At 41.5% G+C, this 16,224-nt stretch overlaps 1 protein-coding gene across 20 annotated transcripts in view; it reads right to left on the minus strand.

Annotated features, from left to right (window-relative positions):
• The window catches only part of CPQ (carboxypeptidase Q), a 176,305-nt gene that overhangs the window by 13,482 nt on the left and 146,599 nt on the right, over positions 1-16,224 (minus strand). For 9 of the 20 annotated variants that reach the window (XR_006167099.1, XR_006167100.1, XM_042808718.1 and 6 more), the window contains one exon: positions 2,991-3,147. Coding sequence is in view for 12 of the 20 variants with exons in the window: in XM_042808718.1 (XP_042664652.1) it covers positions 2,991-3,147 (157 nt within the window). In the remaining 8 variants the exon portion in view is untranslated. The other 11 variants (XR_006167103.1, XR_006167102.1, XR_006167101.1 and 8 more) reach the window with 10 other exon arrangements.

Genomic DNA, 16,224 nt, shown 5'->3' on the forward strand with positions numbered 1-16,224 from the left:
ATTTAATCGACGAGCCAACAAGCTCATCTGGGGATGTACTGTGGAGTCAACGCACATACGGCAGCATTGTTCTCTTCTCCAGAGAGCATTCCTGACTCCAAAGACATCAAAAGATCTGACTTGAGGCATTTAAGAATTTGATTACAGAATTGCTGAATTGTAGGGGTTGGAAGGGACCTCCAGAGATCATCGAGTCCAACCCCCCTGCCAAAGCAGGTTCCCTATAGCAGGTCGCACAGGTAGGCATCCAGGCAGGTCTTGAACATCTCCAGAGGACACTCCACAACCCCTCTGGGCTGCCTGTTCCAGTGCTCCGTCACCTCACTGTAAAGAAGTTCTTGCACAATTTGTGCAGAACTTCCTATGCTGCAGTTTCCGGCCGTTTCCCCTTGTCCTGTCTCCACTCACCACTGAAAAGAGTCCGGCCTCGCCATTCTGCCCCCCACACCTTAGATACTTATAGACCTGGATAAGGTCCCCTCTCAGTCTTCTTTTCTCAAGGCTGAACAGACCCAGTTCGCTCAGCCTTTCTCCATAGGAGAGATGCTCCAGGACCTTCACCATCTTCGTGGCCCTCCGCTGGACTCTTTCCAAGAGATCCCTGTCTTTTTTGTACTGGGAGCCCAGAACTGGACGCAGTACTCCAGATGAGGCCTTACCAGGGCAGAGAGAGGGGGAGGATCACCTCCTTCGACCTGCTGGACACGCTCTTTTTAATGCACCCCAGTAAGCCATTGGCCCTCTTGGCCACAAGGGCACACTGCTGGCTCATGGCCAACCTGTCGTCCACCAGGACACCCAGGTCCCTCTCCGCAGAGCTCCTCTCCAGCAGGTCATCCCCCAACCTGTACTGGTGCATGCAATTATTCCTCCCCAGATGCAAGACTCTACATTTGCTTTTGTTAAACCTCATCCGTTTTTTTTCTGCCCAGCTCTCCAGCCTGTCCAGGTCTTGCTGAATGGCAGCACAGCCTTCAGGCGTGCCAGCCAATCTGCCCAACTTCGTATCATCACAAACTTGCTGAGGGTGGCCATTATCCCCTCATCAAGGTCATTGATGAAGATGTTGAACAAGACCGGACCCAGCACCGACCCCTGAGGAACACCGCTAGTTACAGGCCTCCAACCGGACTCTGCACCACCAATGACCCTCTATGCTCTGCCAGTCAGCCAGTTCTCAAACCACCTCACTGTCCAATTCACCTATAGAGGAAAAAAACACACAAATAAAGCCTGTTTTGAGGTTTGAGCACATGTGAAGACTTGTAACAACAAATATAATTTCACTGAAAACTCTCCTGAACCTCTGATGTGCAGAGCACCATACCTCAAGGAAAAAGGATTTAGAACAAAAATGAAGAGGCACCCAGTAATATCTGTGAAGGTCAAAAGGCTGCATTCAGAGGCAGCTGAGGGTCCATCAATGATACGCACCACTAGCTACACTTTTGTCATGTAAGTAAGAAAAAACAAACACTTGTCACGCCTTGAAAGCAGAGGAAATTTCTGCTATCTTTCTTTAAATAATATTTCTTCAAAAAAAAAAAAAAAAAAATAGCAGGATATCTCTAGGCACCCCTTATGTTCCTGAAATGATTTGAAGGAAAATTGAAATATTTAATTCAGTTGATGTACAGCCACTATTAGGGGGTTTATCGTGGTAAACAGGTATCACAGTTATTAATTCCATAAAAATGAGTGGCTCATCACTAAGCTATTGCTCAACTACTGAACTCATAAACAGCACCAGAGATGGGCTGCCACTCAGTTTAACACTCTGTTACATTAGCTGTTTTGCGTTGATTAGACTGCAACACTTGGTTACATCAGTAAGGCTGCCTGTTGCAAAACTTAAAAGGAGAAGAAATCACCATGTCACACAGAAATGAAAAGAAATAAATGCCCCACAACATTCCCCAACAGCAGTCACATCTTATCTCTTGACACCTCTCGAAGTTTGAATACACATAATCTTTCAGCAGGAAAACAAAACAACAACAACCAACCAAAAGCAAGAATTAAATTCTCACATTAATTCTTCCTTGAAAGAGGTGCCAGGGTCCTCTTGCCTTTGTTCCAGCAGAGCAGGGGACCCCAGCAAAGAGGGCTGCTCTGAGAATGTCTCCAGCAGCAGGAATCAAAATCTGCTTTTACGCTTCGTTTGGACATCAGCTGGCAGGTAGTGAAGGTCACAATCACAACTTGGATGGCTTTTTCTGGAATATCATCAGTTTCAGAGAAAAATTGCCACATGCAATTCTGTGGGGAGTTTTCCATCAGAAAGAAGAGAACAAGGCACAGATTTCTGTGGGGAGGTGACCAAAGAGACATGGGAGCTGCTGCTGTCTACAGATCTGGACATCCTGTTACTGACTTCCTATCCTCTATCCTGGTTTATCTGAGTCTTTCATGAAGTAACTTCTAATATGATTTAACAGCAGGAACTGAGTGAACTATTAAAAGCCATGCTATTTTACCAATTTGACCATTCTACCATACATTACTATTAAAACAGCTGAGATAAATTTGTTCTGGGACCAAAAAGCACATTATTACCTTAAAAGTGAAAGAAGAAAAGATTAATTGCACATCTTTTGAATACACAGGCTGAAAGACAGAAAATAAAACCATAAATATGTACTAACACAATGATTATTCTGATGCGGCAAATTTATTTTGTTGTATTTTTTCTGCTGCAAATGATCAGTTTGCATACAAATGATTACTTCATCATACCAAAGAGATACCATACTTTCATCAGAAATTTTAGAAGTATTCAGGTAACTGTGAAAATCATAAATGGAAAACGTTAAAACAGCAAAAAGAACCAGGAGTGTGTAAGAGAGTATACGCTTTGGAGAAAACAGACAAAATAATGTGCAAAATCAGGGTGAAAAAAGGAATTTCCCACAGCTGTAGATCACGTGTCTACATGGGGACTCACAGTCTTCACTGATGAACAGAAATCTTCTCTCTTGACTCTTTATTACCTTGGCAGCATCTCTTCCATGTCAGCAATTATATAGGAGACAACAGCCCAAACAGCAGCACAGAGATTCATCTGTTTTGGATCTTGAACTGTCATCGTGTCCCCTTGAGAATGATGAAACCAGAAGTATTTACTGAGGTCATCACGCAAGCTGGCACCTACCGAGAAAAATGGGCAATATTCCATTATAGGAATACAAATATTTAAAGCAGACAATAAAACTTGAATCCATTTCTGCACTGCTTATTATTAAATCCACATACAACTGTATAAAGTTCCATATAATAACTGCACAGAGCCATGGCATGTGCTGTTTGTAGGTTTATGTTAGCTGACCTGAGTCTACATGTGGCAACATAACTTCACATCGGGAGAAAGCTGCACTTCCCCAGAGAGATTCATTCCCCCTGTAACAATGTGCATCCATTTCCATCTAAGACTACCAGAGTCCAATCAAGAAAATCCATACAATAACTCACACACAGCAGCACTTCCTTCAGTTCTCAATTCCACAGAATTCTTTAGTCATGAGACCTCGTATCAATACTTATGCCTACTCCGTTGATTAGTTGGTTAGTTATGGTTAGTTATGAGTCCTTTTTTTGCTGTGACCTGTGCCAGAAAAGCTTTTTGGTTCTGATTACGAGTCTCAGTTCACCACAATGATGTGCTGTTTCAGAGCAGTTTTCCAGATCACCTGAGATAACCCAGCACGCTACATCACTGTGGCTGTCAAGACTCCCTGTCACCCAGGGGCAGATGCAAGTTGGGTAATGGAAGCCATGGCTCTTCCTAGTCAGGCACAAATGGCTCCCTCTGGCACACAGAAAGGTCTGAGCTTCCTCAAGCAGCGTGGGCTCAGGGAGTACAAATACTGCTGGTGAGGAATCAAGTCACTTAAGTCACTTAAAGAAGAATGAGAGCAAGAGAAGTGGAAGGAGCTGCTGTCCAACAGACACTGCAGCACAGACACTGGTGAGGTGTTTGTCACTTCTCTTTCCGGCCCTCCTCCACGTGGTCCAGCATCCACTGCCTCACCCTGACAACCTTTCTCCTTGCTATTAATTCACTTTGAGTTCGCTATCCTTGCCTCTTCTTTCTGCTTTTATCCCAGAACCCCAGGATGGCTGGGGCCGGCAGGACTCTCTGGGCCATCTGGCTCATCCCTGCTCCAGCACAGACACCCAGAGCGGGGCTCAGTCCCCAGAGGAGGAGACCTCAGGGCCTCTGGGCAACCTGTGCCAGCGCTGACACCGCACAGCACGGCAGTGCTGCCTGCTGCTCAGAAGGACCTACAGTGCTCCACTCTGTGCCCACGGCCTCTTGTCCTGGCACTGGGCACCACTGAATAGAGCATGGCTCTGCCTTCTTAACATCTTCCCTTCAGGTGTTTATGTAGACTGATGAGGTCCCCCAGAACCTCCTCTGCTCCATGCTGAACAGGCCCAGGTCTCTCTTCCTCTTCTCACAGGAGTGGGGCTGCAGGCCTTGCAGCACCTTCAAGGCCCTGCTGGACTCTCTCCAGTACGTCCATATCTCACATGTTGAGGAGTCCAAAACCACACACAGCTTCCATCTTCTTGTCATTTTATCAGCTTCCACTTGCTTTATATTACTGTAAACGACTCTCCCATCATAAGAAAACTTTACCTAAAATTCAGAAAATAAGTAAACGTGGTATTTGCCAACACCACATTGATTCCCTGCTTGTAATTTCTTGGGCTCGATTCACTTACCTTGCAAAATGCTGAGGCATAGAAAGCGTGCAGCTCTCTGTGTAGGAAGTTGCTAGCACAAAAGCCTCTTTTCCTTGGATGTTCACAGAGCAGAGAAAACAAGTTTTGATATGAGTTAAAGAGTAAGAGCTATGGGCCACAGTCAGAAACAGACTGAAATTACTCCTACTATATTAAGTACTATGGAAAAAAAATCAGGACTGTTTGATTATAAATAAGAAATAAATAAATTATTCATATCTTTAGTTACAAGCAGTGGAAAATCAGCATCAGATGATGAGGGCTTTGATAAATTCACATGCGTTCATAAGACTTGCTATAATGAGTTTTTTTCTCTGAGATGCATGAAGCCTTTGATGAGAATGAAAGAAGAATTTCTTACAATATAACTGTACTTTCCTATAGTACATAGCTTTTGATCACTCATAGTCATCCAGGATATAGTCCAGCTCTTGCTGTGTAACTCCTGTTGTAATGGGAACAAATCTAGACTGCTTGTTTCACTACTCTTTTAGAGAGAAGGAAAACAAAAGGGATTTTTTCCATCTGATATGAAGATCCCTTCATAAGACATGATATGCAGAAAGACCAAAGGCTGCAACATATGCTTACATGGTTTTGTGATTTCATCTAAGAGGCTCTTCTTGCTCAAGAAACTTATTTACCATTGACTTGAATTGATGCAGTCCTACCCAAGTTTATGGGTTTGTTACAGGTTCTGAATTATGTTCCAATCATTGTAACATTCAATTTATGTCAACTCATATTCACTTTTTAAATTTTATTCTGAATTATGTTAAATATTGGCAATCATGAAGTAATTGAGCTATGATAAATCCTTTAACTAATGGAATTCTGCCTTACAGAAGCATTACAAGTTAAGTCACTGAGGCAAGTCCATTATAATTTTTGAACATTTTAATGAGAATCACAGCAAAAATGAATAGCCTGGAATTTGTAGTAGACGTTCCACTAATCATAGAAGTTACTAACTTAGAGGGTAGTGTCTTTTTTTCTCTGCGAATGGAACAAATATAAATATGTTTACTTTGTAATGTTTAACTCTGCAAAATGTTGAAATATTTGTTTCTCTAAATTGATATAAAAATAAGATAATGATGTAACTTTGACGCCAAGCAGTTACTGTGTAAAAACTCATGCAGAAGGATTTGTTACAAAGCCAGTCAGTAGAGAAAATATTGAAGAGTTCCTGATCTGGCCATGCTGACTCTTGAAAGTCTTTGGCTATTATTGAAGTCAGTGACCTGTGAACATTTTACGAGACTAATGAAAAGACCCAAAGAAAGGAGTTTCATCCTATGTAATTAGAAACAAACGTGAAAATCTGTATTCTTGGCCTTGAGTACAAGAGAAGCATGCAGTAGAGCACCCAGCACAAGCCTCTAGACATGAAACACCCTGGGACACAGATATAACTGTAAACAATTTTCACATCTCCTTCTCCAACTATGAGAGTGCTCTATATTGACGTTAGTTGCCAGAAGATATTTATGGCTTTCAGAGGTCGCCAGGCTGTGGGAAGATGCTGAATATTGCCCCTTCACCAGCACATGTCCCAGATTGAGTTCAACCTGTGCAAATGACTTTGAAGAGGGAAATTCTGCGGGGCTCTGCAGACAGAAGTCATGTCAGATTACTTAAATAAAGCCAGTGGGATCCCACAGCCCTTTTTCTGATATATGAACAGGAAAAAAAAATACTTTAAATATAACAGTTATCCCACAGAATTTAGGTGAAAGGGAGAGAATTCTACTTACTGCTTTGGACAGTAAGATTTCAGTGCAGATTGGCTGGCTGACCTTAGTGGATTCAACACAGACAATGTATTATTAACTCTTCTCAAGCAAAATCTGCCCAGTAGCCAAATTTGTCACTTCCAGAAGTTTGAAAGTTATTGAGAAATCAGAAAAATTCACTTACATACAAATTTTAAGGCACTAATTACCAATTATTTTTGTGCTTTTTTTTGTTTTGTTTTTCCCACTGGAGAGTTTTGTTGTTATTATTTAGATGGTGTAAACTCCCTGAGGAACAGCAGATACATATAGTAACAAATGGAAGTTTATTTTTGCAAGCTATATAAGCTAGCAGTCAAGAAAAAACAGGTGAGTAGCCATGTCTCATAGATCTGCCAATAAATTATTTACCCATCTCCATGCCAGCTACCTACAAAGCGGATAGCAACAGCTTCACAAGAACGTTGAATGGTCTAGTTAAGTACTTTAAAATCCTCAGATGGGAGGTGTTACACAGGTATACATGAGATACATAACTCTGATTTCCAAGTGGAACCAATTCACAAACAGAAAAACCAGTGATGGGCTCCATGCTCCACTGTGACGTCTTATGCTCTTTTCTGCTTTCCTTCTGTTCCAGATTGCAGAGCAAGAACACCCATAAAGAAAAAGGGAATGTTTGCCAAACAACCCTCTTTAATTGGCCTTTTTCAGTCTGTTCACATTTACAGTGATGCAAATCACATGAGGAACACTGCTGGCCAATAAGGAATTTAGTGAGAAACTGCTTTTAGCTGGAGGTAGTAAATGTTATGGCATGAAAATAGGGAATGCTAAAGGCAGCTGCCAAATGCTGTACTCATTATTCAAATGCATCAAAAATACTGAAAATCAAAACCTGAAAATAATTAATCAGTTTCAGTAAGATACTACATAGATAACTGATTACAGGATGGCAGGAATCCCTCTTCAGCAGAGTGATGCATTTCAGCTGTCTAAAGGCTGCCACTTAGGGCCATTTGTGACTCCCTTAGAGCCACAGAAGAAAATCTCATGTCTGGGTAAATGTTGAGGCCAACAGTCCTCCTGGGTTGGACCGTGTGTTTGCTTAGGGGCCTAAAGCAGACTCAGTAGGGATCTCCTTGAGGCAGCGAGGCACCGCCTCACTCATCTGCCATCGGTGGGAAATGCTCACAAACACTCAGCCAATGCCTCTGACTTCTCAGTCTGGGCTTTTGGAGTTCTTTGTTGTGGGGGTTTTGCCTTTTTGTTCTTCTGCTCTCTACTCCTGCGATAATTTCCTTATACGTGACCTATTAGTGAGCATTGAGCAAGCTGCTGGTGAAACTGATTTTGTCCTCAGGTTACACAGCCAAGCAGCACAGCTTGTCCAACTTACTCCATTAAGGCAATTATTCTAAAAACATACAACCAGCGTGTGCCCTCCTGTGACCAGATGCCTGTTGAAAACTCAGACTGCACTGAGGGGCTTGGGGTGATGCTGGTGTCCTCTGAGCTGGCAAAATCATTGATCATATGGGTCCCCTTTGCACAGCAGGCAGGTGTCCTGTGATCAGATCCCACCTCTAGGAAACATATCATTGCCAGGTGTTGCAGGCCTGCTACACACTGCTCAGCCAGTCCTTCAAACATAAATCCATTTTTCTCCTTTTCCCTTCCACAAGTGCTTCACTGTCCTTTGAGACCACTCATCTTCCAAGCTTTGCCATCAAGTGCAAGTGTTTCTTCACAGATTGATTCACCATCATGAAGCTGTGAGAAAAACAGAGTAGTGGTGTACAACTACACCAAAGCAGTCAATTTCTTTTTACTTTATTAATGTGAATTATGGTCGCTGTTTCCAGAAGCAATAACCAATCATAACAACCTGCTGCTTTTGTCATTGTAAACCCTGCCACCTTTCCATTAGTTCTGTTTGAGATGTGCCTGAGCTACTGTCATGACTATGCCCTGCTCCCAGATGGTTGTTACCACGTGCAGCAGGAATAACACTTGCCACCTTCTGTGCTGCTGTACCAGGGGCCTCATCTCCAGGAACATCATCTATTGATCCATATGGAGCTCCATGCTGGAGAGAGTGCAATGGAAGCCATCAAGATGCCAAGGTGCCTTGAGCAGTTGTTCTGTAAGAAGAAGCTGAGAGAGAAGTGACTGCTCAGCCTGGAGAAGGCTCAGGGGGGTCTCAACAGTGGGCATACATGAAGGAAGGGAACCAGTCTCTTTGTAGTGCCCACTGACAGAAGAAAAGGTAATTTGCACACATTAAAACACATCTGTACTCAAGAAAACACTTTTTCTTTTTCTTTTCTTTTTTTTTTTTTTTTTAAATTTTCATTGTGAAAGGGGTCGAACACTGGCACAGGTTATCCACAAAGGTTGGACAGATGATCCCAAGAAATCCCTTACAGCCTCACCCACCCTGCGTGATTGATTCTGCTATCCCCGGTGCCAATTCCTTGACTAATTCAGACATCTCTTCCAACACATATACCATAAATACTTTCTTCAATTCTCATTTTGCTCCTTCATGTCTGGAACTCATTTCTTGAATCTCTGCATGACCAGCTATTTTACAACAGTTTGATGTACTGCATAAGGCAGGTAAAAGCAGCCGCTTTGGTAACTGATAGTGACAATGTATTTTCAGTAATCAGTTGTGCAAGAGTATCTTGATGAAAACCCACACACACACACTGAGGAATTCTGAAAAACAGTCAATTCTTTCTAGCTCTGATCTCAGCAGGAAATGCACACTGTGAATATTAATTGGCTAGTGAGCAGAATATTTACCTGTCTTACAACATATCTTCATCAAGCAGCAATTTTTCACACGTTAATAAACTGTCTGCCACATTTTTTTCTTGCTAACTTAATTAGATGAGATACTGCTATTGAGATAAAAGGATGAATGAATCCCAGAATGAATGATGAGTGTGTCAGTTATGACCAGTGCTTTTTGTCAATCAGCTAGGCACACTACTGCCCCTTGATATACACTGCTGTAACTAGTCATCACTGGAACTGGACTCTATGGACAGACATTTAAGCTTTAAAATTATTTCTCATTTGTGAAATGGCTCAAAAATTAGTTACTGATTATGAGCACAGACAGCTTCCACAAAAACTGAGGTATCTTCAATGGGGGAAACATGTAATATCTACTAGGTAATTTTTCAGTACAAAATGTTTTGCATTACATTTCTCCCTACATTTGTTTTCATTTTTGTTTTATATACCAAATAAATTTTTGGTATTTGGTAATTTGGTAATTGCCAAATGAAGTCCAATATAAGTCATGTAGTAAGCATGTCTGCTGTACTGCCCTACCAATGGCTTCCCAGCTGTTTTTGCTTTCAACTGAATTCTGTAACACAGAAATTCAATGAATCTTTCATATACTACTGTTTGTGTCAGGTCTCTTGAGTGTGTTGAGTCTTCAATACTAGAGTTGGATCTTTAGGATACTGACCTCCATGATCTCTATATGTACATTGCCATATATAGTGAAGTTAATATGCTAATAAATAACACAATGTATAAGAAATGTGTAACTTTTTTAGATCTCATTTCACAGCAATCCCTAGAGGAGATGACAGAATTGCCACTCCACTGTTTCACACAGTATATTTACCTCTCCAAAAAAAAAAAAAAAGACTCCAGTTCAGAAGAGCATACACTCTAAATAGACCACAGGGACTGCAGGGTAAGAGAGGCATGCAGAGATGAAATGGCACATCCATTTTCTCACAGCTGCTGAGAAAGAAATAAATGCTAAACATCCGAGCTTAGACTAGTGCCCTGTTGAGCAAGCTATACTACCTTCTAACAGCAAAGTCAGAAATGCCTCCAGAAAGGATATTTTGTTCAGTGTTTCCAAAAGTACATGAAGCTCAAAGAAAAGCCTTGCAAGATTATTTTCACCTGTACACGACATCTTCCAAGTGCCTACATCTTCTAGCTCCATCTTAATGTCAAATCTGCAAAAAGAACTGCAGAGAGTGAGACGCAAATACAAATATCTGATCTGAAACTTTACTTTCATTTCTGCACTAATTTTCCTGACCACAAAACAGATTGCTTTTTTCATTTCTTTTTTCCTTCAGAAACATATAAACTCCTTGACTATCAAATGGACTCCGATCTCAGGTCTTTTTAACAATAACGGCACCAACTCAGGAGCATACAAAAAACCACAATGCCTCAGCAGTAAGGGAAGATTCGATAAAACACATACATATATGTTCTTTATACCAAGTACTCAGAAGAAAATAGGCAAAGGGATGCAGCATAGTATTCTATGTAGCTAGAAACTTCTGTGTACCAGGGAAGTATAAAATAAGCATTCTCCTGCTTACACCAGAGAGCTAACTCAGCTTTCGTGCTCCCACATACCCTGTGAAATGGGGGGATGGGGTTACATATATGCCTATGCAATAACAGAATCAACAGGCTCTCACTTTTCATAAGCAGAGCACTGCTGTCCTGAACATTTTTAAAGGTCAAAACTGCAGGGAAGAGGTGAGGAGACACATGGTTTTTCCTCAAAAGGGTATGTGTCCAAGAGCTATCAAAGAAAAATATAGATTTGAACAGGAATAACGTTTCTTATTCCACTTTTTGTTTTGTCTGTCTAAATCCCAGCAACATCTCACATCCTAAATGGTCAGGCATTAAAACTACTACAGTTATACTCCTGTTTCTCATGGGCTTACTGGGAAACTACATCCCCAGTGCCACAGCCCCACGGGGCATCTCACTGCTTGTGCCGGTTGATTCTGGCTGTGCTGCCTGATTCTCTGTGCTGCCCTCAGTTATGAGCAATCTTCAGAACAATTTCACTTACAAAAACCCAATTTTTGTAGGAACTCCCTGCATGTGTTTTAGCACACATATTTACCTCTGCTTTCATGGGACAACCTGTAGTTGATAGCTGGCTATAACGTGTATTATTTCATTACCCATTTTTCAAGTATGTGGAGACAATGGAGAATGTCACTGCTGTTTAGTGGGCACTGACAGCATTTTGTCTCCTGTCATTTAGTCTCAAATGATGAAATTACAGGCTAAGTTGCCCAAGTTTCATGGCTGGAGACATTGAAATAGTTTCCAGTACAGAGCTTATAAATAACATCAGAAATCCCGCTGTTTCACCTCCTGAGTCATTCTCTCAAAAGTCTTTAAAATTCATGATTCAAACAACAAGGCAGACAGAAAGCTTTCAGTCGGTTGTTTCAGCAGCTAATTAAATGAAACTGCAGTGTAAGGGAGACAATATGAAACATGTATTATTTCTTGTTTTGCCCAATGCATTGAAGAATTAATCCTCTGGATACACTAAACAGACTAAATTACAGTTGAGGATTATCACAGTTATGTTTGCAACATATTAACCTTTCACTCATTGCAGTGGAGGAACAGCGGCAGCTGGAGATTCAACCTATGCTTACAGAATAGAGCCCTGTAAAATCAAGTCTTGGGAAAGTAAGCAGTTCTACTCCATAAAGCACAGGAAGATCAGTTTCTAAAGCAATGCCCTGAACTGCTCTTGACTGGGGAAAAAAAAAACAACAACAAAAAAACAGTTGAAGATTCACCAGGAAAAGGTGTTGGAAACTCTCCCTCAACCCACTGAGCCTGTTTTAAATCAAGACCGATTTGGGAAGTGTTCTGTACCACTGGACTGGATGGTTCCAACACCAAACATCTTCGTGTGGTCCATTTTGTTTTGACCATCTCTGCTGAAGTGATCCTCCACAGACTCACCAATCCAAACTTGGAACCTATTTACAACTCTGCTCCCCACACCTTCCCCTGGCAGTGCACTGCGTGCTCCATCACATCATGCGGGTATGCCACAGCTCCCATGCTAGGAGTGTGACAGCGACAGGGCTCGAGGGAACGGCATGGAGCTGCGTCAGGGGAGGGGCGGGTGGCGGCCAGGGACAGGGGCTGCAGCGGAGGGCGGCGGGCACGGAACGGGCTGCACGGGGCAGTGGGCACGGCCCCAGGCCAGAGTTCAGGGAGCGTTTGGGCAGCGCTCAGACAGTGGGCTTGAATGTTGGGTGGTCCTGTATGGAGCCAGGAATTGGATTCGATGGCCTTTGCGGGTTCCTTCCAGCTCGGGATATTCTTTGATTCTGTGTGACTGCAGCATCTCCCAACAAACTTCCCCATGACGTTTTTGTTAGGCTCTCCTCCCACAGCACAAAACTCCCTGCTTTTCACTGCCCCCAAGAACTGAGCTTTCAGACAGTTGTCCCCGATGATTTGCAGATCTTTCTTACCGGAAAGAACGAATGTGGATCCTGTTGTCATGTATGCAAAGCACTTGTATACGTACACAGCAAACTGCATGACTCTGCAGTTAGTGGCACTGAAATGCCACTGGCTGTTTTATCACTAGGGCACTTCCTATTATGAGATCGTTGGCACATTTTCAGTTCGCTGTCAGTAAATTTTGCCAAGCTGCTATTCGCTCTGTTTGTGACACCCCCCCAAAAAAAAAAGAAAAGAAAAAAAAAAAGTGTCTAGGAAGCCTAATAAAGTTATTCCTCCGTTAGGAAAACTGGCAATTTATTTCTATCTTCTTTTACTCAGGTATTACAATAGAGATATTTCTTTCTTGCAGAGTTCTATCAGAGTTCTCTATCTCCTACTAGCCTTTTCTCTCTTTTAAACCCCACTTTGCTGATGAGATACAGTTACAGAAATAGTTATAAACTTCAAAAAACAAAACAAAACATTACTAGATCAGCAACTATCAGCAAGGCATAACTTATTTCTTCACAAGCACCACTGGTTATTCCACTCCTTTCATATTTTCTGTCCTTGCAGCCAGTAGAATCATGGAGTCATAGAATGGTTTGGGTTGGAAGGCACCTTAGAGCCCATTTAATTTCAACCCCCTGCCATGGGCAGGGCTGCCCCCAGAAGATCAATCTACCCAGGGTCACGGATGTGGCATCCACAGCGCTCTTGGCAGCCTGTGCCAGGGCCTTGCTGCCCTCATAGTGAAGAATTTCTTCCTAGTATCTAATCTAAACATATCCTCTTATACTTTAAAGACATCACTCCTTTTCCTGCCTCTACGTTCTCTGATAGAGTCCCCCTCCAGCTTTACTGTAGGCCCCTTTAGGTACTGGAATGCTGCTATGAGGTCTCCCCTTCTCTTGGCTTTTTTTTTTTTTTACCACCCTGGCTTAATGATTTGCAGATCCTTACTTAGGCAGGGCTTTCAATTTAATATTATATACCTGTATTAATTGTAAAAATACAATCAGTATACATATATATACTATACAATCAGTATATACTATATACAATCAGTATATACTATACAATCAGTATATTTAAATGCAGTTTATTTTATTTGTGCTTCGTTTAAAATGAGCTATGTGACCATCTGCGTTACACAGAGATTACTTAAAGCTGGCATTTTTAGAACTGATTTTTGAATTCTCTTTAAAATACTACTTAAGATGGATGAAAGTCATTGCAAAATTGACAATTTCTCTACTCTAGAATTTGTCTTCATGCACTTATTTATGCCTCAGCTCAGTAAAGCAGTTAAAGTTTGAGCATGCAATTTACTGATAATGCTTTAAATATTGCACACGAGGGTTAAGTGAAGTACTTTGTAAGACTGGGACCCATGTGAACCATCTTTCCCAATCTAATGCATTTCTATATATTCCTATACTCACTGTGTAGCTATTCCACAGTGTTGATGCTATGGACTTGCTTAGAAACTCAAAGTGTTAATGTACTTTCTACAGCACCCTCCACTAGCCAAGGAGCTTGCTGTGCTGAGCAGCAGATATTTTCCACAGAGAAAGTCTGTGCTACGAACTTCCAAAGACCCCCAGGCATTCGGAGGAAACATGCACTTCCTGGGATATGTTAAAACTCTGATGTGGTGAGCTGGAACCAGAGGAATGAGCCATGTACCAGGGCTTATTTCAGCATGTGTTTCTGCAGTAACCATATGTATTCATATTTTCAATCACTTTAAGAAGCTTCCTTGTATTTCACATATAATGCAGGTTTTACCTAAGCCAAATTTGCAGCCCAGTTTAATACAAGTCTTTAGGACTGCTTTCCCAGAGGAGGTACCAGATTCAGAAAAAACATCCAGCTTTCCCTTGAAGACTCTAATCTCTGCTGGACACAAACACAACTGGATGCTTAGTCACAGACTTCCTGCAGGGACTCTAGCAATTTGCTAACTCTTAGGAATGCAAAATTCAAAGCACCTGGCTTAGCAGAACTGTCCTCTGTCCTGATGGTGACCAAAGCCTTTTAGCAACTAGCCTGGTGATGAAGAAGTCATAGAGAAAAATGATCACCCCTACTGCAAGGAAAACACATTTTAAGCAAACCACGAGTTGAAAACAACTGCATATTTATACAATCACAGCAGCAGGATAAGCAATGTATTTTACTGCCTAGAGTTGCTGCCATACTCTATTGAAACTTCGAACACTTGAAGGGGATGTGGATTTTAGATGCAGAACAGTGAGACAGAGCTGGTAGAATACTGTGGCCACAACAAAACATGCTTAATTATATCTAGTGTTACTGATTAATGCATACTATGGAATTAAACCAATATAAGCTATTTCCTAATAAATGTTAGATGCTCCAGATATTGATGATGAAATATCTCTTTCATCTGATCTACAAACCAGTGTATATGTAACTAGTTTATTATTAATAGAAAAACAGAGAGGTACTTGAAACAAAGTTCAGCTCTGATCTTATCTCAAGGTTCAGGGTAGTTCAGGTTGTGTGCCTTTTCTAAAACAAAGTTCTACTAATTCTCCCCATTATGATATGCAGATGGTGGTGTTCTATGGGCTGTGAACAAAAAACAGCAGGAAAAAAGAAAAAGATTGAAACCAATATTTCTATGTTCTTAATAATTTTTGGTTTTTTTTGCAGCAAAGCTGAAAAGAACAAACATACTTTAACCCCCAAGGAGCTAAGGTACAATCAAGACAGCCACTAGGACACTGTTGGCTGCAATTACAGAATCTCTGCTTTCATATCACCTGAAGAGACACAGGGCTCCCTACAGAAAAGGTGGAATTCAAGGATGCTTGTGCTTTAAAGATGGGAAGGACAGAAAATACTGAGACCTGCTCAGACTCTGCAGTGTATCACATAACTGGATGTGGACTCTGACTAATTCACACAGCGCTGTCAGAAAAACACAGAGTAAATAAAGCCATGTCCCTCTCTAGCAAAATTCTTTCTGCCTGTAAATTTGAGTTGATGTGAAAAGCTGTTTTACTACAGCGCAAAAAAGCTGAGTCACTTGTCACGATGCAAATAAATTAAAAGATCAGTGACAAAGCTCAGGAAGATCACTATGAGATGCTGATAATTAATGTTAAGTTGTAAGGTTACTTCCTTTCATTGACAGAACCTCAATCCCATCAGTAAGTGAAAATATCATTTGCATTAAAGAGAGGTGTACTGCTTTCTCTGTGCCACACATGATGAATATGCCATTTTTTTCCTTACTAATTTGTCATTTTGTTTTACTTTACTTAGTCAAATGAAATCTATATGGGGAAAGCCCCATGTAAAACAGAAAACTGTATGGGTGAAACTTTCTAGAAGCAGAAGATGGCACTCGTGCATCCTGCCACCCCTGGATGCTGAGCTGTGAGTGCTCCTTCAAAATCCTCCACCAGATATGATCCGATTATCTCCACTG

This window comes from Centrocercus urophasianus, unplaced genomic scaffold, assembly GCF_019232065.1.
Source record: "Centrocercus urophasianus isolate 14NV4802_14NV808 unplaced genomic scaffold, USGS_Curo_1.0 seq_11, whole genome shotgun sequence".
NCBI lineage: Eukaryota > Metazoa > Chordata > Aves > Galliformes > Phasianidae > Centrocercus > Centrocercus urophasianus.